Source organism: Leptodactylus fuscus, chromosome 2 (assembly GCF_031893055.1).
Source record: "Leptodactylus fuscus isolate aLepFus1 chromosome 2, aLepFus1.hap2, whole genome shotgun sequence".
Lineage (NCBI taxonomy): Eukaryota > Metazoa > Chordata > Amphibia > Anura > Leptodactylidae > Leptodactylus > Leptodactylus fuscus.
Genome location: NC_134266.1, coordinates 214,814,875 through 214,841,110, shown reverse-complemented (window position 1 = coordinate 214,841,110; position 26,236 = coordinate 214,814,875). Strand labels below are relative to the sequence as shown.

Below are 26,236 nucleotides of genomic sequence, written 5' to 3'. Positions count from 1 at the left end.
ATTAGGGAATGTAAGAACAGGTTGTAATTTGTAATATAAAAGAAGAAAAAAAATTCTGCACCACCAGGAGCAAAACAGTAACAATGTAGTTGCATGACAAGAATCTGCATAACTAATCATATGATAAATTGTTGCAAGTCAAATTTATATATGAGATAGCCAATATTATTGTCTATAAAATGATGGGAGTCTCATGTTTAAAGCTGTGGTGGATGTTGGAATATGGAGGCTGAAAGTCAAAAGTTCCAAATATTGTTACCCTTTTGCTCATGAGTGTATATACTGTGTGTGGGGGCACTAATGGGACATCATTCAGTGTATATACAGTGTGGGGGCACTAATGGGACATCATTCAGTGTATATACAGTGTGGGGGCACTAATGGGACATCATTCAGAGTATATACAGTGTGGGGGGGCACTAATGGGACATCATTCAGTGTATATACAGTGTGGGGGCACTAATGGGACATCATTCAGTGTATATACAGTGTGGGGGCACTAATGGGACATCATTCAGTGTATATACAGTGTGAGGGGCACTAATGGGACATCATTCAGTGTATATACAGTGTGGGGGGCACTAATGGGACATCATTCAGTGTATATACCGTGTGGGGGCACTAATGGGACATCATTCAGTGTATATACAGTGTGAGGGGCACTAATGGGACATCATTCAGTGTATATACAGTGTGGGGGGCACTAATGGGACATCATTCAGTGTATATACAGTGTGGGGGCACTAATGGGACATCATTCAGTGTATATACAGTGTGGGGGCACTAATGTGACATCATTCAGTGTATATACAGTGTGGGGGGCACTAATGGGACATCATTCAGTGTATATACAGTGTGGGGGCACTAATGGGACATCATTCAGTGTATATACAGTGTGGGGGCACTAATAGGACATCATTCAGAGTATATACTGTGTGAAGGGACACTAATGGGACATCATTCAGTGTATATACCGTGTGAGGGGCACTAATGGGACATCATTCAGTGTATATACAGTGTGGGGACACTAATGGGACATCATTCAGTGTATATACTGTGTGAAGGGACACTAATGGGACATCATTCAGTGTATATACCGTGTGAAGGGACACTAATGGGAGATCATTCAGTGTATATACAGTGTGGGGGCACTAATGGGACATCATTCAGTGTATATACAGTGTGAGGGGCACTAATGGGACATCATTAAGGGCCACTAAGGGGAGAGCAAGCTTGTGTAGCCCACTAATGAGGTGCCATACTGTGTGAGAGCCAATAGGGGGGGGGGGGAGTAACCTAGAAGGCATCATCACTATGTTACAAAAAGAACGGTATTATTACAGTTTGGGAGCACACATGGACTTGGTAGGAATTAGCGAGGTAAAAGAGGGCACAAGCAGGGTAGACTATGACTTTAGCAGATTTGTTGCTTTGCACTGGGGTAAATGTTTCATAAGTCCTATGCCATTTCTGAAATTACCCTGTTTATTTAAGACCCCTAAGTATAATGAAGTGGGCTAGTTACATTGCCCTCAAGCAGAGATGGGAATTCTATCAACAGATCTGGAGTTCCAAGTGCAACCATAATAATAATCCTCATGTTCCATCTCCTCAGAGCGCAATTACAGTGATCCCACCAGTAGGTGGCGCTGCAGTAACCGCTGATACTCCTCAGAGCGGTAGTCTCCTATCTTCCGGGCGGCGATTAGTTGCTGTGCACCCTGGGAGCGGAGAGCTGTAATGGCGACCACGGAGAAGAGCACGAAAGAGAAGCTGCTGTGTGTGCTGGACGATCTGGAGGTGCTGTCCAGGTAACGGGAGGCCGCAGTAGGTCTGTGTGTGGCTCTATGTACACTGTACCCGTCCCTGGGCTATGTATAGCCATAGCTAGGAGCGTCCATCCAGCAGCCCGCGCAGCTCTGGGTTCTGTGCCTGTGTAGAAGTGAAAGGAAGCAATGAATGAAGTTTATTGCAGTCATTAGTCCTTGTAAGGCCGTGTGAATTGTGCCTTATCCATGCAGCTTCTGTAGTTCTGTATAGTAAGGACTGTAGAGCTGCAAAGAGGCAGTGATCCCTGGCATTACTTATCACTATCATAGAAGGAATCCTGGTCTCCTTACTGGGTTTAGACTGGGAAATTTGGCCTTTCTGGTTTGCATGTGTTTTAAATGGGCTATGCAAGGTAAAATAAAGCTTAGAATTCTCTTCACTGGTTAGGCTTTTTTTTTTTTTTGGCTTTGCTGAGTTCAGCTGGGGACACTGAAGTTCTTCTTCCTCTGCCTGACCTGCTAACGCTGTCAGTTACATGACTGACTCAATTGTACAGACCTGCAACAGGTATAGCTCAGAGTCGGTGATGCCACAGAGGGCTAATGCCACAGAGGGCTACTGCAGAGACTTCCGGCATCCAGCTGCATTCTGCACATGTAATAGTCAGGGCTTTAGGACACCACCGTATATAATACTAGTAAGGCCGGGTTCACATCTGGGTTCCACATTCTGCTTTAAAAATGTCCTGCAAGCAGGACTTTTCTCTCCACATTTTTGAAACGGAAACCCAGTGGCCTCCTTTTATAGTTTATAGGGTACCTGGGTAACTGTCTTTCTACTTTTTAGGTCCCCAAGCAGACTCAAAGGACGGAAACCGCAGATGTGAACCTAGAGTAAAGCTTAGCTAGTGCCGGGAATGCACTGGTAAGCTTTATTTTTCCTTGCATAACTCCTTTAAAGGAATTGTCCAGGACAAAAATGGACAAGCCCTTTAACATTTAAATCAGCCAAGGGCAGTGAAAAACATCCAAAAACCTCATACTGTCTCTGATGCTCTGGTGTCCCCCTGTTGCGTTCTGATTCTTCTGCTCATTGTTTTTTTTCTGGAGTCCCACTGATTGACCTTGGCGGTCATAAGACCGCCAAGGTCAGTCAGTGACCTCAGGAAGAGACCCGTGATGTCACAGGTAGACAGGTAGTGACATCAATTGCCCTTCACTGAGGTAAGGGCTTGTTCATTTTTGCCTGGACAACCCCTTTAAGCTGTAGCACTATGTAGGTTGTATGTGTAAACTCATAAACTTTTTTATTTATTTTTTGTAGGGTGGGGGGCGGGTTCTCATGGTGGAGGTTCTTAAACCATTGTTTTTTTAAAATGTCTTTCAGGGAACTGATAGAATTATTGGCACTTTCAAGAAGTCAGAAATTAAGTCAACCTGGAGAAGAAACCCAAGTGAGTATCTCTTAACATTCTGATTGACCCTACATTCATATGAAATGAGTATCAACAGGGTGTCGCACGGCCGCATTCATTTTACAGTGTGTGAATGGGGGCTATTCATGTGACTGATATTTTGACGGTTCGTTGTAACTGCAGTGTATTAAAGCGCCCAACAGATGCAAAACTCACCCAGTCAAAATCATTTGTTTCTGTCTTAACATTTGTACGGGTTTCCTATCATTCCAGATTTTAGAGGTGCTGATTCAGAAAGATGGAGAGTTTCAGGAGCTCATGAAGGTGGCTTTCAATCAGGGCAAGGTTCACCAAGAAATGCAACTCCTAGAAAAAGAAGTTGAGAAAAGAGACAGTGATATCCAGCAGCTTCAAAAACAGTTAAAGGAGGCTGAACACATTCTGGTAAGGGTGGCCCAAACATTCAAGCCCCACTCTGTGAGCTCTATATTCTTCTTCAGCCTTCTCCCATTCATGTCAAAATGCAGTGTGAAACAGCTGAAATTTAGATGAAACCTAGTATTAAAGGGAGGTGATACGTTCCTTTTTTATTAATGACCGTATTGCATCCATCTGGGTTCAGTTTTAACTGATCCCTCATTGACTTGATTTTTGGCAAATCTGTAAACAGGCAAAAAGGACGTCCTGTATCTTTGATGGTCTGCAAAAACAGACTGTCAAAAAAAGGACACATTGTAATCAATGGTTTTGGGGAAAAAAGGCAGGATGATGGATTTTACAAAAACAGATAGCACATGTCTGTTTTTGACATTTGTGTGAATATGGGTTTAAGGAAGACCTTTCACGTCCTCTGGCATTCGCGATTTTATATACTGCTGTAAAGCTTGCAGTGCACTGATTTCAGCAGTACACTGAGCATTGACGTCTGCTCTTTTGATGGTGAAGTGACTTCATTGCCAAAATTAACAGCATCAATATTTCCAGCACCCGAGTGCGTACTGTCAAAGGCCATCAACACACAGCAGTGCTCAGGGAACAGGGATAACACTTCCGGTGCTCTATGCAGGTTAATTAACATATCAAGAAAACCGGGTTAATTAATAAGCGGTTGCAAGGATCAAGGTATGTCTAGAGCAGCCTTTCTAAAGGCTATGTGAATATATGCTTAGTTAAAAGAAACAAAACGATCTAGCTAATGATAGACTCCCTTTAAACAGTGTTCTCTGTAGTGTATACTGTGTGTCTCCCTGAAAACAAACCAGATATAACCCTTACGTAGCCAAGCATTAAATATTTAAAGGGATTCTACCACTAAAACACATTTTTTTCTAGTTAACACGTCGGAATAGCCTTTAAAAAGGCTATTCGTCTCCTACCTTTGGAAGTGCTCTCCGCCGCGCCGTTCGTTCAAAATACCGGTTTGTACCGGTATGCTAATTAGATCTCTCGAAGCGATGGGGGCGTCCCCATCGCAGGAGCAGCGATGGGGGCGTCCCCATTGCAGCTCAAAAACCGACCGCAGCGCCGCCTCAATTGTCTTTGGTATCCTCCCCTTCCTTCTTCAGCATCCTGTCGGACGCCTGCGCAGTACGCTCTGTTCGGCGAAGATTGCCCAACGTACTGTGCATGCGCGAAATTGCGGTGCCCGCACTATGGCTGGGACCGCAATTTCGCGCATGCGCAGTACATTCGGCAATCTTCGCCGAACAGAGCGTACTGCGCAGGCGTCCGACAGGATGCTGAAGAAGGAAGGGGAGGATACCAAAGACCATAGAGGCGGCGCTGCGGTCGGTTTTCGAGCTGCAATGGGGACGCCCCCATCGCTGCGAGAGATCTAATTAGCATACCGGTACAAACCAGTATTTTGAACGAACGGTGCGGCGGAGAGCACTTCCAAAGGTAGGAGACGAATAGCCTTTTTAAAGGCTACTCCGACATGTTAACTAGAAAAAAATGTGTTTTAGTGGTAGAATCCCTTTAATATGGTTGTGTTTCCTCTTTAGGCAACAGCAGTTTACCAGGCCAAGGAAAAACTGAAGTCAATTGATAAAGCGAAAAAAGGTCAGTCAAACTTTACTGAACTTTTTGTGTGTGTGTGTTAAACAGAAACTTGCGTGTCTCTTGTCCAGAATTTAATGGATATGAGTGCTGACAATTGCCCCATGTTTTATTTTATGAGTATTTGCTTACTTATAGACCACTAGAGTCAACATGATCATTGTAGCGTACATTTTTACCCGTGTGTACTAGTGTGATTTAGTTGCTTTACATTTATGTTTTAGGATTTTGTCTGTTATCCACTCACGGCAGTATGTATTGTACACTATTTGCGACCTCTGACTATTTGGTGCACTTTCTGCACTATAAACCAATGTATTTGGCATAAAGCTGCTGGGAGACATTTTGGAAACATCAAAAGTTTTACACTAAATTTTAAAGCGGTCAAACAGTTTGAACAGTTACTTTCATCCTGTAAAGTGATGGCATATTGCTATAGTATGTACATTTTTTATAGGAGGTGGTTTTCTGACATGTGGGTTCCTACATCAGAACTCAACCACAGCGCTGAATTAAAATTCCACTCCTAAAAGTACCCAACCCCCCTCGGACTCCTTTCTACATCAAAGATGTTAAGTCCCTGGAGTTTCTTACTGCCACTCTGAATAATACAGTGGAGAAATTTCGGACCATCTGGGCACCTTGGGACGCGTACTGTTCTATACGTGGTCTCTGATCCCTCCCATCCCCCCTCCCTTTCCTCCTTGTCTCCTGTCTCTAGTCCTGCGTCTCTGTCTCTCTTCGTTGTTTCTGTCACTTATTTTTCACCTTTTGCCCTACTGTAGCAGTGGTTTAATTGCATTATTGCTTGTTTCGACTGTTTTTTGTTGTTCTAGTGATTGATTCTAGTATATGGTGGTTTGTTCTCTTTTTTTGAAAAAATTTAATAAAAATAACAGTTGAAAAAAAAAAACTCCACTCCTTCTGGGTTTTCCACGTTGCCTGCAACTGTGTTGTGGCCCCTTCATTCTCAGGATTGGTGGGGGTCCCACATATCATGAAATGAATAACATATTAATACTAGCAATATAACATTGCTTTATAAGCTGAGGATACCCCTTTGAGGCCAAGGTTCACACTTCTTTTTTTTTTTTTTTTTTTTAGTTTTCTAACTAAAATAACAGGTTAATAAAGTTATTAGAAATATATAGTAATTTGCAAAACTCTACTGCTCATTGATATCTGTGCTAAAAAAAAATTACAGAAGTAAATGACTAAAGCACCCACAAACTATGTATTCAGAAAATGTGTAAATGTAGCATTTGTTTTTGTTTTTTTTCTTGATGAATAGCAATATTTCTTATTTGTGACTTTTGAAACTTTTTTTTTTTTTCCATGTGAAGGCTCCATCTCATCTGAAGAACTGATTAAGTATGCCCATCGGATTAGCGCAAGTAATGCAGTGTGTGCACCTTTGACTTGGGTTCCAGGTAACAGCCTTAACTATGGTTTCATTCTAGATTCTCCTCTATCACATACTTAAAATCCAAAATGAACAGTGTTTTTGTTTTTTTTTTTGATTAGCGACTTTACAAAAATTTGGAAACAAAGGCTTTCTGGGCTGAACATATTGATGATCTTTTGTCTTTATGTCCCAGTATAGGTCATCAATATCAGATTGGTGGAGTTCCAACACCCTCATGGAATAGCTGTCTTGAGCAGCTGATAATCAGAGAAATGAGTAGAAAGTAGGCGCCTCTTGTGTGTAGTGGCCACATCAGGTTACTGCAGATCAGCATATTTAGATGGGACCTTACACTACAAAGACTCCTCTCTCTTTGGGCCTAGGCCTTCACATAAATTCAGGGGAGGTATAGTTCAGCTGTATTGTGTCCTAATTTAAAGCTTTCTTAGGCAGATAGGCGATTTGCCAGTCTTTGTATTGTAGGGTCCTATCTAGAGAGGTTGCTTGGAGATGAGCTCTCATTTTATCAAAATGTGCACTACCGTTACTAACGTCCGTTGCTGTCTTCCGTCATGGGATGACAGCAACGGACATTAGGTGTCACCAAGAACGCTCATAGACTCATTCGGTGTCTGTTCCCATTGAACGATCTTCCCATGTTTTTTTTTTTACCTTTGTAATGGTAGGAATATGCCTGTGTGCAGGACTTTATCTTCTGTTACAAAAGTAAATAAACAACATTTTAGTGTCAAAGTGTACGGGCACAGAATCTGTGTGTGACAGCTAATGTCCATTGCTGTCATCCTATGACTGAAGTCGGCAATGGACATTAGTAATGGTACTGTGAACCCCCCTAAAAACCTATTTATCTTAGGCACATTAGAAATGGTTTTGGTGCTAGCAGAACACTAACAACTTCTTGCTTGATTTGTTCCGTATGTCCTGGCTTTCATGGGGAAAGCAACCAGAGTGAATTACTGAATAAGGTTCACAGGAATCCTCATTCTCCTTCTCTGAAATTCTCCACCATCAGGCATTATGCCAGAATTGTTTACCCCTTTAACAAGTGCTTTGGCTCATGCTCTGTTTCCTTTAGTACTGTGTGTATTATCTAGTATTCTCCCGATTTATACCAGTCTTTGTTCTATCTCTAGAGCTATGAATAACAGAAATATTTCTTTGTGTATTTAAGGAGATCCTCGTCGGCCGTATCCCACAGATCTTGAAATGAGGAGTGGCTTGTTAGGACAGATGAGTAACCTTCCAACAAATGGTGTCAATGGTCACTTACCAGGCGATGCTTTGGCAGCTGGCAGACTTCCAGGTAATTTATTTTTTTCACTTGAGAAACTTTTAATACTGACAGGATGCTTTTGAATGTGGTCTACTTGTTGGCAGTAAGCCCTCGTTTAATCTTAGTGATAATCACTATATGTGCCCCCTCCAAGTCTCATGGTCTGTGGGGGCCACTGTTTATCACAGATCATATGGATTGGTGGACACTATAATACCCTGCCTAATAATTTATCTTGAATATTCCATATTTGTGAAATCAGCGAATATGTAATTTTGACATCCAATAGTGTTATTTTAATTTCCTACTAGGAATAACCTGTTAAGCCCTAACTTATAGCACGCAATTCAAACTTATAGTATGAATAATCAGTTTGGAGCTAAATCCTTTATGTGACCTGTTGGGGTCTGTCACCCAGCTGTTCTAGCAGCCTCCGGGTGACAGAAGCCGGTAGTGGACAGGGAGAATGTGGAGCAGCACTCCTATATAGGAGCAGTCATGTCCACTGCATAGTGCTTGTTCTGGGGATTAGTAACACACCTCCAATTACTTGAATAGAATAGGAGCAGTGCTGTACCCTAGAGGCTGCTAGAACAACTGATCCATGCACTGTCTGGCTGTCAGACCCTGACTGATCACATACTGATAACATATGCATAGGTCATGAGTATGAAGAATCTGTTTGGAGCTGAAAAACCCTTTTAACTATATTTTGCAAGAGATCCACAAAAGAGATATCTGTGCAGGATCTGAATAATATTTGCTTATTTTAGTAAGTATGTAAAGCAATTTTTAGTTGTAGGTAGAGATGCATATAACACTTGTAATATTCTATATCTGAGTTTTATATCTGGCTTTTTACATTTTAGATGTCCTGGCTCCACAATACCCATGGCAGTCCAATGATATTTCAATGAATATGCTACCTCCAAACCACAGCAATGACTTCATGATAGAATCGTTAGGACCTAACAAAGAGAATGAAGATGATGTGGAAGTAATGTCGACAGATTCCTCTAGTAGCAGCAGTGACTCTGACTAATAATTCTTTGACATGTGCTTATTGTCTGTCTCTCAAAGAGGCACATGGAGCTCATCATCCATAATGTGATGTAGTATCTACCTCATTTATGTGGAACCTGCACTTGCTCATACATCCCTATAGACTTAGGATGTATCTAGTTTTGGTAAATTATTGGGGAAACAGGTGTGTACATGACAATAAATGTGTTGTCTCATGTCTGCAAATTGTAATAAGAATAGATTCATATAGTTTTGACATTGGTGTAAAACTCTCCCATATTACAGATGTTACTCACTATATTTTTGTTTGTGCCACTGTTCTGTATATACTTGTTCATGTGTTTGTATGTTTTTGTTCAGGTATGAAATATGCATATGTGCTAAAATATACGTAAGGACATGCATCATACCCATTCTGTTGTAAGACTATATTATGGTGCAGCAATTGCTTAATCTATTAAAGACTTTTTCCAGATTCTGAAATTTCTTTTGCTTTGCTAAGATTGGTTAAAGAGGACCTTTCATGTCCTCAGGCACTAGAAAGCCGACAATGCGCTGAATTCAGCGCACTATTGGCTTTCCAGTTCTGTGCCCCCGCTGAAGAGCTATCGGTGCTGGTACCGTAGGTCTTCAGTGTCAGAAGGGGTTTCTGACGGTCTTGCAGGAACACCTTTCCTCACAGTACTGTCGGTAGTGCTGTACTGTGAGAGGAGGCATTCCTTACTGCCCAGCGATGACGCTGAGCGGTGAAGTATTCCCCCCCAGTACTAGTCTATGGACGAGTATTATCAGGAGTAGGGGTCATATTCCTCACCACTCAGCGTCATGGCTGGGTGGTAAGAAAAAACCCCTTTCACAGTACAGCGCAATAGACGCTACTATGAGGAGGTGTGTTCTTGACTGACTGTCAGAAACGCCCTTCTCACATTGAAAAGCTATGGTAATGGCACCGATAACTCTTCAGCGGGGCCACAGAATGGGAAAGCCGATACTGCGCTGAATTCAACGCATTGTCGGCTTCTAGCGGTGTATTACATGTGCCAGAGGACATTTTGTAATAATGGTTGACCTATTCTTTGGTGCTGATCTGACTTTGAAGTACTTAAAGCTGCTGCTACACTTTGTTCTACAGCTGTGTAGGTGAAGTTGGGGGAAGAAAAAGTCTGACAATAAAATGCTAGATTTTTAATTGTATACAGTAATTACATGTATACTTCCGTTTATAGGAATTGAATTATCTTTTTACTGCTATATGACTGTTAGTAAGTTATGAACACTGTAGGGTCTGAGTTTGTGGTTTGGCGTACAGACTTCACTGCTCTGCTTTGTTCAGCGAGTGAGTAACATGGCTCCAGTCATGTAAACATTATCGGGAGTCGTGCTGTCTGTTCCTGGCTAACTATAGGCCATCAGTATTATAAAGGAGGATTACCTCTTTAAAGGGGAAGTATTTGCAAAACAAAAATATAAAATATGTCATGTATGATGTCAAGTTTGAAATATGTGAAGGTTCATGCTGGGCAATCAGTTTTATGGCTGTATATGCTTCCACACATGGTGTGACAGATGTGTGTACAATAAGGAACAGTCTGCACCCCCTCCTGTTTCCATTATAACTATTACTGGTAGTTACTGGTTTATTTACGTAATTCTGCCAGGAGTAACTAAAATAGCAAACAAATAGTTGAGAAAAGCCTAAGTGACCACAATATAGGAGATCCATAGACACCGAACTGCAAATCTTTGTTATGGTGCACCTATAAAGATCCCTGACACAGAAAGAGACCAGAACATAATATAGTAAGCTACTTACTGTTTATAACTAATATTCCATAAATAATAACACTTTAATCTCTCCAGAAAAGAAAAATTCCTGAACTTGGCTCAAATAGGAGGCTCCTGATGAACATTAGCCAAGAGAAATGTGTTGAATTTAGAGCTCACTCTTCATCCAGATGTTTATCAAAACTGATTACTTTTTGTCATTGTGACCGTAGACTGCTTGTTCCTACTCTAGTAATATGGTCTGCGTAGAGAGTAGACTGCAACTTCAGCATTGTGGCTACTCATCAGGGCTATCTAGAGACCTTGTACCTGAGTGGCTCTCTTGCTGCTTAATATTGGGAGAGGTATTTATTACTGTTTCATCTTACACTCCTTGCTTTAGAGAGGGAACATTATAGTTCAGGGAGTGGTACTCTAGGTAGGATAGTAGATACTCATCAGTATATGGATCTGGTTGTTTAACCCCTTCCCGACATCTGCTATACTAGTACAGTGTATGCCGGGTGTTTAACTATGGTGGCCGCCGTAGATGCCCGGTGTCTCCCGTTTTATACAGCAGACAATGTGTGTTAATGGCCGCGGTCAGTGCCAGGCATTAACCCCTCTGGCGCCTCAGTCAAAGCTGACTGAGGCACTGCATTCCCAGTGATCGCAGGCACTCGAAGCAAGCTCCAGGGCCCACTCTCCGGCCTGTCATTCAGTACTTTCTATTGCAGGCTACTCTTATTTTCAATACACTATCCATGTATTATGAGCGAACCACGTCCTCATTGTCTCCCCCCCACCCATCCCCACTATGGGGTTCCTCACTTTTGCCCAATTTAGGGCAGAGATTCAATTTTTTTTTCCCCAAGTAGGTGTGTTACATGGCAGCTAAAGGTGACCCCAGCTATAACGATGATATAAATAATTGGATTAAAGGAGTAATAAATATATGAAATGTAACATTTTAAGTATTGTTCTATTTACACTGTGATTTGTACTTCTTTGCTTTGGGAATCCCTAATTCACTATATACAGTAAATAAGGGGAAAAAATAAAAACTAGAATTATAAGCTTTAGATTTTGGAGACTGTACCAGACACAGGTATATTACAATGGAGGGTTCCGAGTGCTGGACTTTCACAGATCTGATATTGATGACGAAAAGCTACATGACCCTCTTAGTTCAGACTGTAATATATTGTACATGGATGCTTGAGTTTTATGTACAAACATTTTTAGTTCTTTAGCTTAATAAATAAAAAGTAATGACAAAACATATTTATACAAACAGAACATAAATATAATGTATATTTCAGAAAACAGCAAAATCTAAAATCCAGTAGGTTTGTTGCTAGACCTGACGTAGATGATCAAAATCTTCACTAAATGGGTTATAGCCTTGCTTTCTCAAGCAACATAAGGCCCAAAATAGTTGTTCATTTGGAGGAAAATTTTCCCACTTGACCCAATTCCAGCCTGCAAGATAAAAGAAAGAAAGTTACATAATGACTTGATCAAGGCCTCATGCAAGGCTGTATTAAACATCTGTATTGTATGGCTCTATAATGCAGCATTTATAATATCAATATGAATGGAGTGATACAGGGAAACACAATGTGGCTGACTGTTAGATGAAGGTACATCTACTTTAACCAAAAAGTCAACGGTGCACCTGCTCCAGGCCGTATGGCAGTGGCAAACCACTGTCATGTGTCCTGGGTGGTGACACATGGGTATCTCTATAGATTGACTGATGAGGCCTCTGTATAAAAATGTTTGAAAACCCTTAGATTATAATCCCCAAAGGGCAAACATCCTTACCTTCATTTTTCTCAGGCTCTAGGTTTGTAGGTTCTGATGGATAATCCATGTCTACTTCTCCTTTCATTAATATTGTAATATAATGATAATTATGTTCAATACTGATTGAATTCACCACTGAAGCAAAGCGCACATTCTTCAGGTGAAGTCCAGCTTCTTCAAGAGTTTCCCGTGCAGCACAAGCCTCCCAACTTTCACTGTGCAACAATAAAGATATGAAACATTGCATAATAGAATGGTAAGCATTGGATATGTACGGCTAATAAATGCAGAGTATTGCCTAGGGCAGAGGTAGGCAACCTTCAGCACTCCAACTGTTGTAAAACTACAACTCCCAGCATACATATTTGCGTAGCTGTTCTTGGAACTCCCATGGAAGTGAATGGAGCATGTTGGGAGTAATAGTTTCATAGCAGCTGGAGTGCCAAAGGTTGCTGACCCATGGCCTAGTGCATCATTACAGAGAACCTTTCATGTCCTTTTGAAAGTGCAGTTTTATATACTGCAAGAAAGCCGACAGTGTGCTGAATTCAGCCCACTTTTGAGTTTCCTAGTATATGCCCCAATGGTAGAGAGTGTTAGTTTCGGCACCAGTATCTCCCCACTGTCAGAAGGGCGTTCCTTATAGTTCAGCATCATTGCTGGGCTGTAAGGAACGCTGGCCTCCCCTGACTGCACTCGTCCATAGGCTTTTACTGGAGGGGGCTTTCCACACAGCTCAGTGTCATCGTTGGGCGGTAAGGAACGCCCCCTCTGACAGTACAAGGTTTTGTTTGGGTACAGTCAGGAGGAGCATTGATAATGCTGAGCTATGAGGAATGCCCTTCTGACAGTGGGGAGATATCAGTGCCTAAACTAACTGCACTAATATCTCCACCACTGGGGCACATACTGGGAAACCTGACAGTGCACGGAATTTATTGCACTGTTGACTTTCTAACGGTATATAAAACTGCACTTTCATGAGGACATGAAAGGTTCTCTTTATTACAGAGCAAAAAATACTCTAAAGGGACCTTTTTACACAAACACATTAGGGATGAGAACTATGACCCATGTGTCAACTCTATTTGTTGGCCCTCCCACAGTTCTCCTAAATCTGGACTTTTTAAAGTTTTCTGACATAGGCCCCACCAGTCACCCTGCTATAATGCTGGTACTCACCAGAAAAGAAATACTACCACTGAAGGCCAAACAAATGTCACCGTGATGTACATATAATACCCTCACTGGTGGTAACCATAGTACAGCACACATAATACCTCCTAGCAACACCAAATACCACATTGCAGCACAAAATACCAGCATTCTAAAGAAAATAATTCTCAAAAGAGCCAAACACAACAGTGCGGAACAATAGCTCAAACTAGTAGTGCCAAAGAAATATTTGGGAAACTGCATTGATAATGCAAGGCTGGCATGACCAGTAAAGTTCTGCTTTGGAGTCCCTGCTTTGTGCCAAAGCTGACACTGACTTGCACCTCACCAGCCAGTGAGGCCCACCTCATACTTTGTGAAGCACTGCACTAAACTGAACTCAAACCATTATATTGTTTTCTGATGTTGTGAACTTCAGAACTAATGTGGCTCTACTGTCCCTTACTCACAGCATCAAGTATATATGCAACAGAAGAGCTGTGATATTTCTCAAGCTCAAAACATCATAAATACAGTATGATGCAATGCATTCAGGAATGGTGGGGGTTCATAATGCGAGTATGATTCATTAAGTTACAACATGAAAAAGTGAGAACATAATTTATCAGCAAACTGCAGTTAGATAAACAGATTGTCCTACCGGCACTGAGTAAGTGACATCACTTGTCCTATCTCCCAGGTCCATGGTTATAGCAACGCAGTGTAAACAACGGAAGGAATAAGGTCACATTTCAGGCAAAGAAAGCAGAATTTCTAAAGCAATATATTTAGGAAAAGTCTTCAATTTACATAAGCTACCAGTATAGATAGGATCCTTGAGATGGCACAACAATGGGGATGAACTGCATGTGCAATGTATAAACCCAACCTAACATTGGGGATTGATTCAGAATAAAAATTTCTCTGAATGTTCATTCAGCTCATCTAAAAAGCTCTGAAAACTGGTGGTGGTGTCACAATCTTCATACAACCCATGCAGTCTTAATCTGCCCCAATTCCAATGATCTAAAATAAACCATTTTCCTCTAGCAGCTTTACTCTGCCTGGACTATAGCTTAGAGAATAGGTGATAACCCTGAGTCCTCATTAAAGAGAAAAAAGAAAAAAAGATCCATACCCAAACTCTAGGTGTCCTCCTGGGAGCTGATACATGCCCACCCCTGGCGAACCTTTTGCTTTCCTTTGTCCAAGTAAAACACAGCCTGGATAGGAAGGATTTGTGATCACAACGCCAACTCCAACTCCAGGTCTGCTGTTTGCTGCCAACCCCGACATTGTCATTCAGAAATGTAATAAAATATTGGAGACCCTCTGTAAGACAAAATGTGAAAGATATACAGTGAATATCAACTTTGCATTATATCCAAGAGAAAAACCAATTATTCAGTAACTACCTCCAAAACTAATTCACTGTTACATGCTACATAGAATCCATAGATGTATTATAAATATTATATTCACCTGTATGACGAAATAGCTCTTACATGCAGGAGGGTAACTTCTGACTTGAGCCCCCATCCACACACAGCATAGCGCCCCCTTTCCTGGTCTCCACACAGTATAATGCCCCATTTACACACACTATACTTTACCAAAGTGGCCTCCCAAAAGTATAGTATCCCATTGCAGTATAATGTTCCATAGTGGCCCCTCCACACAGTATAATGGACCCTGGCGGCCCCTGCACACAGTATAATGTCCCATAGTGGTCCCTTTACAAAGTATAATTTCCCTTAGTGGCCCCTCAACACTGTATAATGTCACATACCGGCCCCTCCATACTGTATTATGTACCATAGTGGCCCCTTAACACAGTATAATGTCACATAGCAGCCCCTCCATACTGTATTATGTACCATAGTGGCCCCTTCACACAGTACAATGTCCCACAGTGGCCAATATGGTGTTCGTTGCAAATATAGATCACCACCCACAAAGTATACTTGGGTTTCTTTAGAAACCTCAGAGTATAATGATCGGAGGCCCAGAGGAGGTGACAAACATTAAAAACTGTGTTACTTAACTCTCCAGGGATCCAGTATGACACCCTGCTATCTTCGACACCCTTAAATTACATCACAGACGTGGGTTACACCGGTGTTAATGTGCATCGCGATGTCAGTCTGACCCACCTGATGTCACTAAAGAGGACCAAAGGTTGCAGGGAGTTGTGGGACCCCCGTTATAGTCTATGGGGTCCATGTGGTTTCTCTTCTAACTGCTTTTTAATGCGTTCGGTATTCAGGGGGTCCCTAAGCAGACTTCCTGAACGGAATACCGAACGCAGATGTGAACCTGGCCTCAGAATAGATGACAGATCCTCCATAAAGTGAAGGTGCAGTGTAAAGCATTGGCACATATACTGCAATCTTTCTCATAGTAATTTATCATGGGGCAAAGACAGAAATTTGGAGAAGTATAAGCAGAGGTATAGATGGAAGCAGGGCAATTTGCTGTCTCACAGTAGGGACCAACACACTTGGACTGCCAAGATCCCTGACTTAACCAGAATTACTGCAACTGTTAAAATGTCCCCTGTCTTGGTCACTATTCATACAACCAGGTAAACACTTGCACCACTCCAGGCTCCTTAGGTCTCCCAAATATTGAGATTTCATTGAATATTTTATCATTTGATATCTTCTAACCATCAGATCTGCATTCATTGCCTTATGAAGGGTTTGCATTCTGTAACGTTGTATTCTCCTCCTGGTGATTCTCTATATACCTATGTGAAATACAACCTCAATACGCAGATAACCATTTGCGCTAGATTCACACTAGTGCTGTCTGTCCGTTGTTCTGGTCCATTGGAGGATTAGAAGAACAGATAGGCAGACCTTTAATCTATGGATCCCAGTGGTCCCCAATGACTATAATAGGGTCCATCAGGGGTCCGCTGTTTTAAAATTGAAAGAAGCATAAAAAATGTTTTGTTTTTTTTAAAAAAACAAACAATTTCAGGCAGACATTGTGTACATAGCCCTAAAAGTGCAGTTCCATTTCTTCTGGATTGTACTCCATACCCCCAGTCCTTCTCAGCCCTATCCATAAACTACTGAGACTGAGACCAGAAGGTTTTCGATAAGTACAGGTCTATAGTCCGGTGTGAATGCAGGTCTATACTGTTCAGTGGCCAATGCGAGCTAAAGACTATGGCAGAATAAAGAAGCAGCGCTGGGGACACGTGACCCCTCCACATACCTGCACTGCGTCTCCGAAGTAGTATCAGCCTCACTGCACATTACTTGCGGTTATCACAAGCAGATTACACCACTGACTCTTCCTGTAGCCTGTCCCATGTGTTGCACTGCGCGCATGCGGCTCTAGGGGGCGGTGCATGTGACGTCACTGGCAGCACAACGCTGAGAGCACGCCAAGTAGGACTGCAGTCTATGGAACAGCGCCCTCTGTACAGTGTGGGCATGTGACGTATCTGTGGAGACAGCGGGGAATGGTGTATATGGCAGCAGCAGTTCTCCAGCACTATATATAGGAGGGCTGCGTCTAGAATATAGTGGCTCCTGGTATGGCCTCCCTCCAGTCTAGTCACCTCACTAGTCAACGGACTAGGGAAGACCTGCTATAATGGAGGTGCTTACACGAGCTTCCCCCAGAAACCCCAATCTAGTCACCTCCGCAAATAAAACACTCTGCACCATCCCCATTAACCATTTTTTATTTATTAAAAAAAAAACCCAAAACACACCTCCACTGGTTATCAAATTAGTCTATTAAGTGTGGACATTAAACATGAGGCAGATGGAGGGGGACATTAAATTGGTGGCAGATGAAGGGGGACTTTAAACTGGGGGTAGATGGAGGCGAACATTTAACTGGGGGCAGATGAAGGTGGGATATTAAAGTGGGGGATGATGAAGGGAGGACATTACGCCGGCAGCAGTTGTAGGGGGGCATTAAACTGAGGACAGACGGATGGGAGGCAAACTGGGGGGCAGATGGAGAGTGACATTAAACAGTGGAGGTCACTGGACGGGGACATTAAAGGGGTTGGCCACTTTCAGACCAATATTAACAAACAAATGTACAATAAAAAGATATACAATTTTCCAATATACTTTCTTTATCAATTCCTCATGGTTTTCTAGATCTCTGCTTGCTGTCATTCATTCTGTTACTTCTGGAGGATAAAACTCTGACCATGGTCATGTGATTTACGGTCCATGGTCATGTGATGAGCACACAGGTGCACAGCTGATTACCAGGCAGATGTCTGATTACTGTGCTGTGACTGTAACGAGCGGCACCTGTGTGCGCATCACATGACCATGGACCGTAAATCACATGACCATGGTCAGCGTTTTATCCTCTAGAAGTAACAGAATGAGTGACAGCAAGCAGAGATCTAGAAAACCGTGAGGAATTGATAAAGAAAGTATATTGGAAAATTGTATATCTTTTTATTGTACATTTGTTTGTCCATATTGGTCTGAAAGTGGCCAACCCCTTTAAACTGTGGGCTAGTTGGAAGGGGATATTAAACCATAGAAGTAGCTGAAGGGGGACATGTCTGTCTCTAGTTGCTCCCAGTTTAATGTCACCATCCAGCTACACTCATGGTTTAATGTCGCCCTCCAGCTGCCCCAGTTCCATATCCCGCTCCAGTTCCCCCCAGTACCACGTGTTAGCCATCACCAAATCAGCAATGACGGGCGTGAAACTATGTCTCGCCACATTGGACGAAGAAATAGCCACTGCATATAATATATGCTAGGTGCTAACTATAGGAGGGCACAGAGGTAGGAGTTTCATCTCTGATACCTGCGGAGCTCCTCTGTTACATAAAATACACTAGTGTGCTTGTAAGACAAATAGATTTTTACTTAGTATATACTTATTACTATAGCTAGAATAAGGGTAAGTTCACACAGGGTTTTTTGGTCAGGATTTTGATGCCGTATCCGCCTCAAAATCCTGACAAAAAAGACGGCTCCCATTGAAATCAATGGGAGCCGGTCAGTTCTTTTTTCCGGGAGCCGTTTATTTCGGCTCCCGGAAAAAAGAAGCAAGATGCTCATTCTTCAGGCGGAGTCACCTTGTGACATCCGCCTAAAGACACTCCCTCTCAACTAGGCCCATTCATTTGGGCCTAATCCGGAGCAGAGTGCGCGACTGGATGCCAGTGTTGCAGCTACCCGTATTTTGGTCTCTGCCTCAGGTTCCAGACCAAAAAACCATTGTGAACTTACCAAAAAGTTAAAGGGGTTGTCCAGACAAAAATGGACTCAAAAATAATTTTTTTGCAGAAGAAGATGAGGCGGTGCTGGAGATTTTTCAAGCAGCATTAGGAACGCCCCCACTGCTGCTAGAAAAATCATTTGCATACTGCAGAAAAAAATCGGGAATATCACCGTAACGGCAGTGCGGAGAAGACTTCTAAATGTAGGAGAAGAATAGCCTTTCTTAAGTCTATTCCTACGTGTTAGGGTGCATTCACACTGAGTACAAGCAGATCCCATTCATTTCAATGGGAGCCGGCATACGAGCGCTCCCCATTGAAATGAATGGGCTGCTTTTTTCCCTATTGGTTTCAATGTGATACACGCGTATATCGGCACCCATAGAAATCAATGGGATCTGTTTTAACGTCGCTCACTCTGAACGAGTTTTTACGTTCAGAATGAGCGGAGCGTTTACTCAGTGTGTAGGCTCCCTAAAGATGCAATTGCTTCCCACTGTTTTTGCACTACAGTTTGCATTTTTGCCTCCCACCCCATATAAGTCTATGGAGAAAATGCAGCGCTTTTGCAGGCAAAATTAATATGCCGTATTTTTCAAAAGCACATGCGTTTTCTACCATATTTTTTCTGCAATATGGGGGAAAGATTAAATAAAATCTGATTCACTTTGATGGGCGTGTAAAACACAGTGGGGGTTTTTTCTACTGCGTTTTTGCAATGGCCAAAAGCACTTTGTTTCTGTGGTTTTCACAGATCATCCGAATTAAACCATTTCTTTCTGATTTTCTTGCAAAAATTATATCTACCACTATGTTTACACTACTTCTGGGTCTGCAAGCATGACTTTTTTGTCCTGTGATACCTGACGGACCCCATTATAGTCAATGGTGTCCCTAGGGATTGGTTGTCAGATATAACCTATCCTAAGCATAGGCCATCAATACCTGATCTCGGACAAAATAAATTTATTTATGTGAGCTAACTTTTGACTGACTTGGAAGAAGACACTGTTATGTAAATCTCTCCTCGGTAAACACAAGGAAATGAAGATTATACTGCTTTTGATAACAATTTCCAGTATCTGTCCCAGCCATAGGTAACCTGTTTCCTAGATGAAATGATTTGCCGGTTCTGTTTTTGGAATGCATGATTACAGACATGTCTTAAAGACGGGCAGCGCTATTGTACTTTCCTGTAACTATAGTCCATTTAGTAATACATTCTGAATTATTCAGAGATCATATCGTACTTTTCCATACAAACAGTGGTTGCTCAATAAAAATTATGCACATTAATTCACTGACCTCAAGCGTTGAGCAGTATGAATAGCCTAATTTTGTTAACAAAGACTATGTTGCGACAGTAAAGTCTGCAAGAGGAAATCAACACAGAACTAATGCGCATTGCAGTCTTATTACTGGAAAGTATTATTTCAGTCCTCACAGCAGGGACCTATGGTGAGTTGCAGAGTCAGGGTTGGATAATACCTAATGCATTAGGAAGTGGTGCAGTGGTCTCCATTCTGGGGCAGGGGGGATTTACCAAGACAAAACGTTAGTCTTGATAATCTGTGCGGGGGTGTATGCTTGCATTGAAAGCTATGCCAGCTCATAGCTGTCCTGGATTTGAGGCATCATCTATGCTAATAAACTGCCATAAATGATCATAAATCTGACTGAGCTAGTGGCCCCGCAAGGGCAGTGCAAAACAGTAAAAGTTACAACCCGACTTGCACAAAAAATTTATTTAAATAACTATTAGTAGTTGTGTGTGAGGTACAACATAGAAGACGTACCCAATCTGAGAGCTGTAATTGTGGCATTTGGTTTGCCACTCAGCTTTCCCAGTAACAGATTCTGTCACAGACTTTGCTGAAGTGGGTGACATAAAGGCATGCATGTGTAAAGGTGGCATCATGGTGACATTATGAACTGTCACACTAGATATAAACCAAACAGGGTCATTGCTGATTAAATTGAAGGTTTATTGGGATTTTATTCAGTTGTTCATGACTTCAAAGGGGGCACTATTTGAAACCCTGAAAATTAGATATCTTATACATTGCTTCATGTGTACAATGTATAACATTCTGCGACTCGGGAGTCCCTGCCAATCAGCAGAGGAAATCCGCGACAGAATAAAGACATATTTCTATCATATGTATTATACAGCTGCATATAGGTATGCTAATCGCGAATGTGTTTACAGCCAGTGATATCTCTGGAAATAATACAGGTAGCAATGCAACCTAGTGTCTTTTGAAAAAAAAAGTAATTATATACCTTTCATAGTGTCTGAGAAATAACTGTTTGAAGTGACCCTCCCCTCTTTTTCTCTATATTCTACACAGTCCACTACTCCATACACAGTTACTCAGTGAGAGGCAGGAGCAGCTCTCAATACAGAAGAAAGGGTAAGAATAAAGAGATGCAGGATTTCGTAGAAAGGATCCAAATGATTTGGTTTGTTGGGCAGCACAGAAATGGCATCTGTGATTGTATGTAGAGATGAGCGAACACTGTTCGGATCAGCCGATTCGAACAGCACGCACCCATAGAAATGAATGGAAGCACCTGTGACGCTGACTTTGCCGGCAGTGTTCGCTCATCTCTAATTGTATGTGATTTTCGCAAGAGCTATAGACTTCAATTCTGTAGTCCACAAAATAGAATAGAGAATGTCTCCATATTTTTGCACAGACCTACATGGAAAAAGAACTGCAACTCTGTTTAAAATTAGTAACTGCACATGCAATCTTGGTGTCTTTGGGACAGAGGTATTTCAAGTGAATATACTTTGATATACGACATTGTATGATTTGTTATTTTCCGCCAGTACATGTACATTTTGGGCACAGGATACTCTTGAGCAAGCAACATAAAGTCTGTCCCTGTGCATGACAGTTTAGTAACTCCATGCGCCTCTTATTAATAGCAATTAACCCCATAATGTCCCTCACATTAACCCTTGTGTAAGAGTTACTGATATGTGAGAGACTTGGAGGTAATAATTAAGTATCTTCATTATTGAGGTCTTTTATTAGTACCTCCATATGTCTCACATATTAGTAACCTTTATATGAGGCACAAAGGGGTTAATATGAGGGACATGATGGGGTTTATTCCTATTAATGTGAGGCACACAGGGGTTAATATGAGGGACATGATGGGGTTTATTCCTATTAATGTGAGGCACATGGAGTTACTAAGACTAAACTAATAACCCCAAATGCCTGACATTAATGAGAACAGTAATCCTATATTAATCCAGATAAAGGTGCACCAGCTACATCCAGAATGAAAATCACAGGTTCCGCAGCAGATGTATAAAATTTAACTTTTATTCATCATCTTCCGGTTAAAAAAGTTACATCGTAACTATGGTGGTACATCAACAATAAAGCGACGCGTTTCGAGACATGTCTCTTTCCTCAGTAATCCTATGTACCTGTGTGTTTTTCAGTTTCACTTTGCTAGCAGCTTCCTCTTCTCCTCGGGGAATGTTTGCAGGATGTAGACCACTATAGCAGGCACAGACCTGAGCAATTAAGCTCCACCCCCTGGGTTTCCTGAACCCCTCTCAAAGGGGAGTGTCCTTATGCCTCAGCTCTAGCACAGCACTGAAGACTCGGACTTCATTTAACTCTTGCAGGTCCTGGGCTGCTGGTGTGCCAGTGAAATATGGCAGGAGTGCCACTCTTGGCATGCTGACCTGACATGCTGTAGAGGGTAATATGAATTTTGTGGCTTGCTATGGTCCAAAGTGTGTGAGATTGCAGAGATAGTGATGTGAGTTTGGGTTTTGTGGGGGTCCTGGGAAAAACGTATGTGCGCTATTGTGACGAAAAGTAGCCTATTGCGCAATCGAGTGTAGTAACTATGTTTGTGGAAAATTTCAGCCAAATCGGTCGAGCGGGTTTTGCGTGATTGAGTAACAAACATCCGAACATCCAAACACACAAACTTTCACCTTTATAATATTAATAGGATTGCTGAAGGATAGGAAAAGTGTGTTTAACCCCAAAATGAGCCCATAGGGAAACTACGTTGGAAGTGGGTTAATTAAATATGGCACCTGCCGAAGAGTTGATCATACATCATAACTGCCACCACTGTCTTACACAGCAGAGACCTAGTGATAGTACCTATAATTAGAGAAATGTGCTTAATTGCTTAGATGCCATAGTCAGATGTGAACACAACACCACAGGGGCTCAGATCAGTTTTGATTTTACTTTCAGGGACCAGATGGTTTCCCCATTACAAGATCACTGAATTTGTTTGTTTGATGTGGAAGCCATGAGCCTTTTGGGGGAAAAAAAGCAGATTACCCCGCATTCACTTAGAATACATGTATGGCTGGGTTCACATCTGCACTTGATCACTGTTTGAGTGTCTGTCTCCCATTCCACTTGAAAAATATGGTGAGAACTTTTCTCTCTGCATTTTTCGGGTGGAAGCTGGGCAGACACCATTATCATCTATAGGGTCCAGTTAACTATTTTTTAAGCAGATTGGGTTTCCGTTCTTGGGTTTCCCAAGTGGACCCCAAGAACGAAAACCCTGATGCAGGTGTGAACCATTAGATATACTAATAAACATAAACACAATGAGTGAGGAAACACATTGGGCATCCCTATGTCATTGCATGGACTATAAAAATATAAAATTACTTATCGTGAATATCATAGCAAGAAAAAAATTTGTAATGTCCAAACCACTGTTTATTTTACCATTTTTCCAGCCACATTTCCCTGTTTCTAAGTCGAGGATTCTTCACCTTTTTTTGGGTTACCATTCCAGAGTTGTAGAATGGTAGTTGTGTGGATGTCTGTGATCTCACTATCACGAAACACATGAGCCACCTCCACTTCCATGTTTGTCACACCAGAACTGATAGACCTTGTGATGAGCCAACCTGTTGACTGAACGTCCAACTCTTGGCTTTTGAATGGGTTGACTTCATTTTGTATTCTTCCAACCGTCATGGTACAAAGATATATTTTTCCAACTGTCATGGCACTCACATGATACAGTTTGGCAACTCACTGCGTTAGATGATGCTGTTTTTCTTTTCTTGAGAAATTTTCTTCATGGGTGTTCTTTGAGTTGGACCAGTGACCTATTCCCTTGGGAAACCTAATAACACTGAGCTTTTAGGGATTGTGAGAACAGGTTGTAATTTGCAGAATACAAGAAGAAATGTCCCCTGTCCTTCATGAAGGCCACTGATTGGCCTCAGTGGTCATGTGTGGCGATTTCTTAAGCTGAAAGAAAATGTGGGAGCTGCAGGACCAGACCTCGCTGAGAGAAACTGGAGCGTATTTTTTATATATGTTTTGTTTTTTTTCACTTTCCTCAGCTTACAATAATAAAAAAAAACCCTGCACAAACTCCTTAAGGGTAGGTTCTGGACCAAAATACGGGTAGCTGCGACTGGATGCCGGTACAGTGCACCGGCATCCAGTCGCGCACTCTGCTCCAGATTAGGCCCAAATGAATGGGCCTAGTCCGGAGGAAGGAGTGTCTTCAGGCGGATGTCATGAGGCGAATCCACGTGAAAGAATGAGCATCTCGCTTCTTTTTTCCGGGAGCCGGAAGAAACGGCTCTCGGAAAAAAGAACTGACCGGCTCCCATTGATTCCAATGGAAGCCATCTTTTTGATCAGGATTTTGAGGCGGATACAGCCTCCAAATCCTGACCAAAAAACCCCGTGTGAACTTACCCTTAATTCTATGGTGTTGTGTATTTCAGGATGTACATACAATATACAAGTACAATACTAACAGTGACCAACTTATACAGTGGGATACAGGGCCGTGCCCGCAAGGGCTTACAATATAAATAGTATTTCGGGGGGACTTTTGTTTTTACATGTCAAGGTTTTTTGTTTGTTTTTTTACTAGTTTTTAAAACACATTCTCTGGCTATGGTGGTTTTTTTTTTTTTTTTTAGGATTTTTGTCATTGATTTCTATATAATAAAATAAAGCAGAAGGGTAAAAACGTGCATTTTTAGGCTAAAGCCCCATGGGATGGCCTTCAGCAATAAAGCCTTGTGGGAAAAACTGCAGTGGCAACGTATCGCAGTTTTTCATGCAGCGCTTTAAACAGAGAGTTTGCAGAGTTTTCCTCCGCAGACTTTCTGTTACAATTACATCTATCGGGAAACCGCCGGCGTTTCTATAGATGTAATTGACATGCTGCGATTTCCAAAACCGCACCAGTTTTGGAAATCGCTGCATGTCCGCCATGGTTTTTACCTCAAAGTGGGCATGGGATTTGGAAGAACCCATCCACTTAGCAGTTACTGTAAAACGCTGTGATTTTCCCGCAGCAGGCAAATTGCAGTGTTTCCAATCAGTGGGACCCCGACCTTAGGGAGCCTTCACACGGAGTAAACCCACGTGTATTTTTGCTAAATACACGTGTAAAAATAAGACTCCCATTGACTTCAATGACATTTTACAGGCGTATTTTTACACGTGTAAAAAATATCATTGAAGTCAATGGGAGTCTTATTTTTACACGTGTATTTTGCAAAAATACACGCGGGTTGCTCGTGTTTATTTTAATTAAAAGGCCATGAAAAAACTCTCTGTGAAGTAACCTAGACCAGCACCAATTTCGCAGGCTCAGCTGCCATGACTCATTGCACTTCACTTTGCCTCGGCTTTAACCGAGAACTTGTACTTGCTACCATAGAGTATGACCTTCCACCCACAATCAGAGATAGAGCGTCTTCGTCACTGAAAGATCCCCGCGCCGAGTGCCGTGTTATAGGCTGGCTGCTCTATGATACTGGCGGGTGCGCCTGCGTATTAAGTTGACTCCCGAGGCGTGTCTGTCAGAGACAACAGAGAACAACATGGCGGCCTCCATGATGTACAGCCGGCTGTCAGCGGGTCTGAGGAGTCGGGCGCCTCGAGCTGCCCTTGGCAGTGCTGCCCAGGTGACTGACATGTCAGAGGGATTGCGGCAGGGCATTAGTGGGCTTGGCGGTCACCCTGGCGGGTTGTCAGAAGACGGGACAGATATAAAGTTATTAAAACTTAGAACAGGAGACATGAGGGCCTGATGGGGAAGCTACAGCACACTTGTATGTGCAGGATGTGAAGCAGGTGGTCTCTGTGGGGGGACACAGCTGTGGTCCTGCTTTACGGCCTTGCTGCAGCAGCTGTCCTGTCATTGACAGTGTTGTGTGACATCACCTGCCTGAGTTGAGCTCACTAGCCTTCCTGCCATCTCCACTCAGGTCTGTCATTGAATTTGTTGGTAATTTCTGGGCTAAGTTCACACTGGATAGGTTTGCGGCAGGTTTCC

At 42.2% G+C, this 26,236-nt stretch overlaps 3 protein-coding genes across 3 annotated transcripts in view; 2 read left to right on the top strand and 1 right to left on the bottom strand.

Moving 5' to 3' along the window:
- The first annotated feature begins 1,711 nt into the window (after window positions 1–1,711).
- On the top strand, window positions 1,712–9,431 carry MED4 (mediator complex subunit 4). The gene is made up of 7 exons (XM_075262846.1): window positions 1,712–1,811; window positions 3,157–3,223; window positions 3,458–3,628; window positions 5,188–5,245; window positions 6,586–6,672; window positions 7,840–7,971; window positions 8,811–9,431. The coding sequence occupies exons 1-7, from the start codon at window positions 1,741–1,743 to the stop codon at window positions 8,981–8,983; spliced, it is 759 nt and encodes a 252-aa protein (XP_075118947.1). The 5' UTR covers window positions 1,712–1,740; the 3' UTR covers window positions 8,984–9,431.
- Window positions 9,432–12,012: 2,581 nt separating this feature from the next.
- On the bottom strand, window positions 12,013–17,003 carry NUDT15 (nudix hydrolase 15). Its single transcript, XM_075262845.1, has 4 exons — window positions 16,918–17,003; window positions 14,831–15,024; window positions 12,556–12,752; window positions 12,013–12,210 (listed from the first exon to the last, which is right to left on the bottom strand). Exons 2-4 carry the CDS (start codon window positions 14,992–14,994, stop codon window positions 12,086–12,088), a joined length of 486 nt encoding a protein of 161 aa, XP_075118946.1. The 5' UTR covers window positions 14,995–15,024; window positions 16,918–17,003; the 3' UTR covers window positions 12,013–12,085.
- An 8,733-nt stretch (window positions 17,004–25,736) lies between these two features.
- Window positions 25,737–26,236, top strand: part of SUCLA2 (succinate-CoA ligase ADP-forming subunit beta) — a 54,333-nt gene continuing 53,833 nt past the window's right edge. The window contains exon 1 of the mRNA XM_075265499.1: window positions 25,737–25,865. Coding sequence (XP_075121600.1) covers window positions 25,782–25,865 — 84 coding nt within the window. The 5' untranslated portion in view covers window positions 25,737–25,781. The remainder of the gene's footprint in view (window positions 25,866–26,236) is intronic.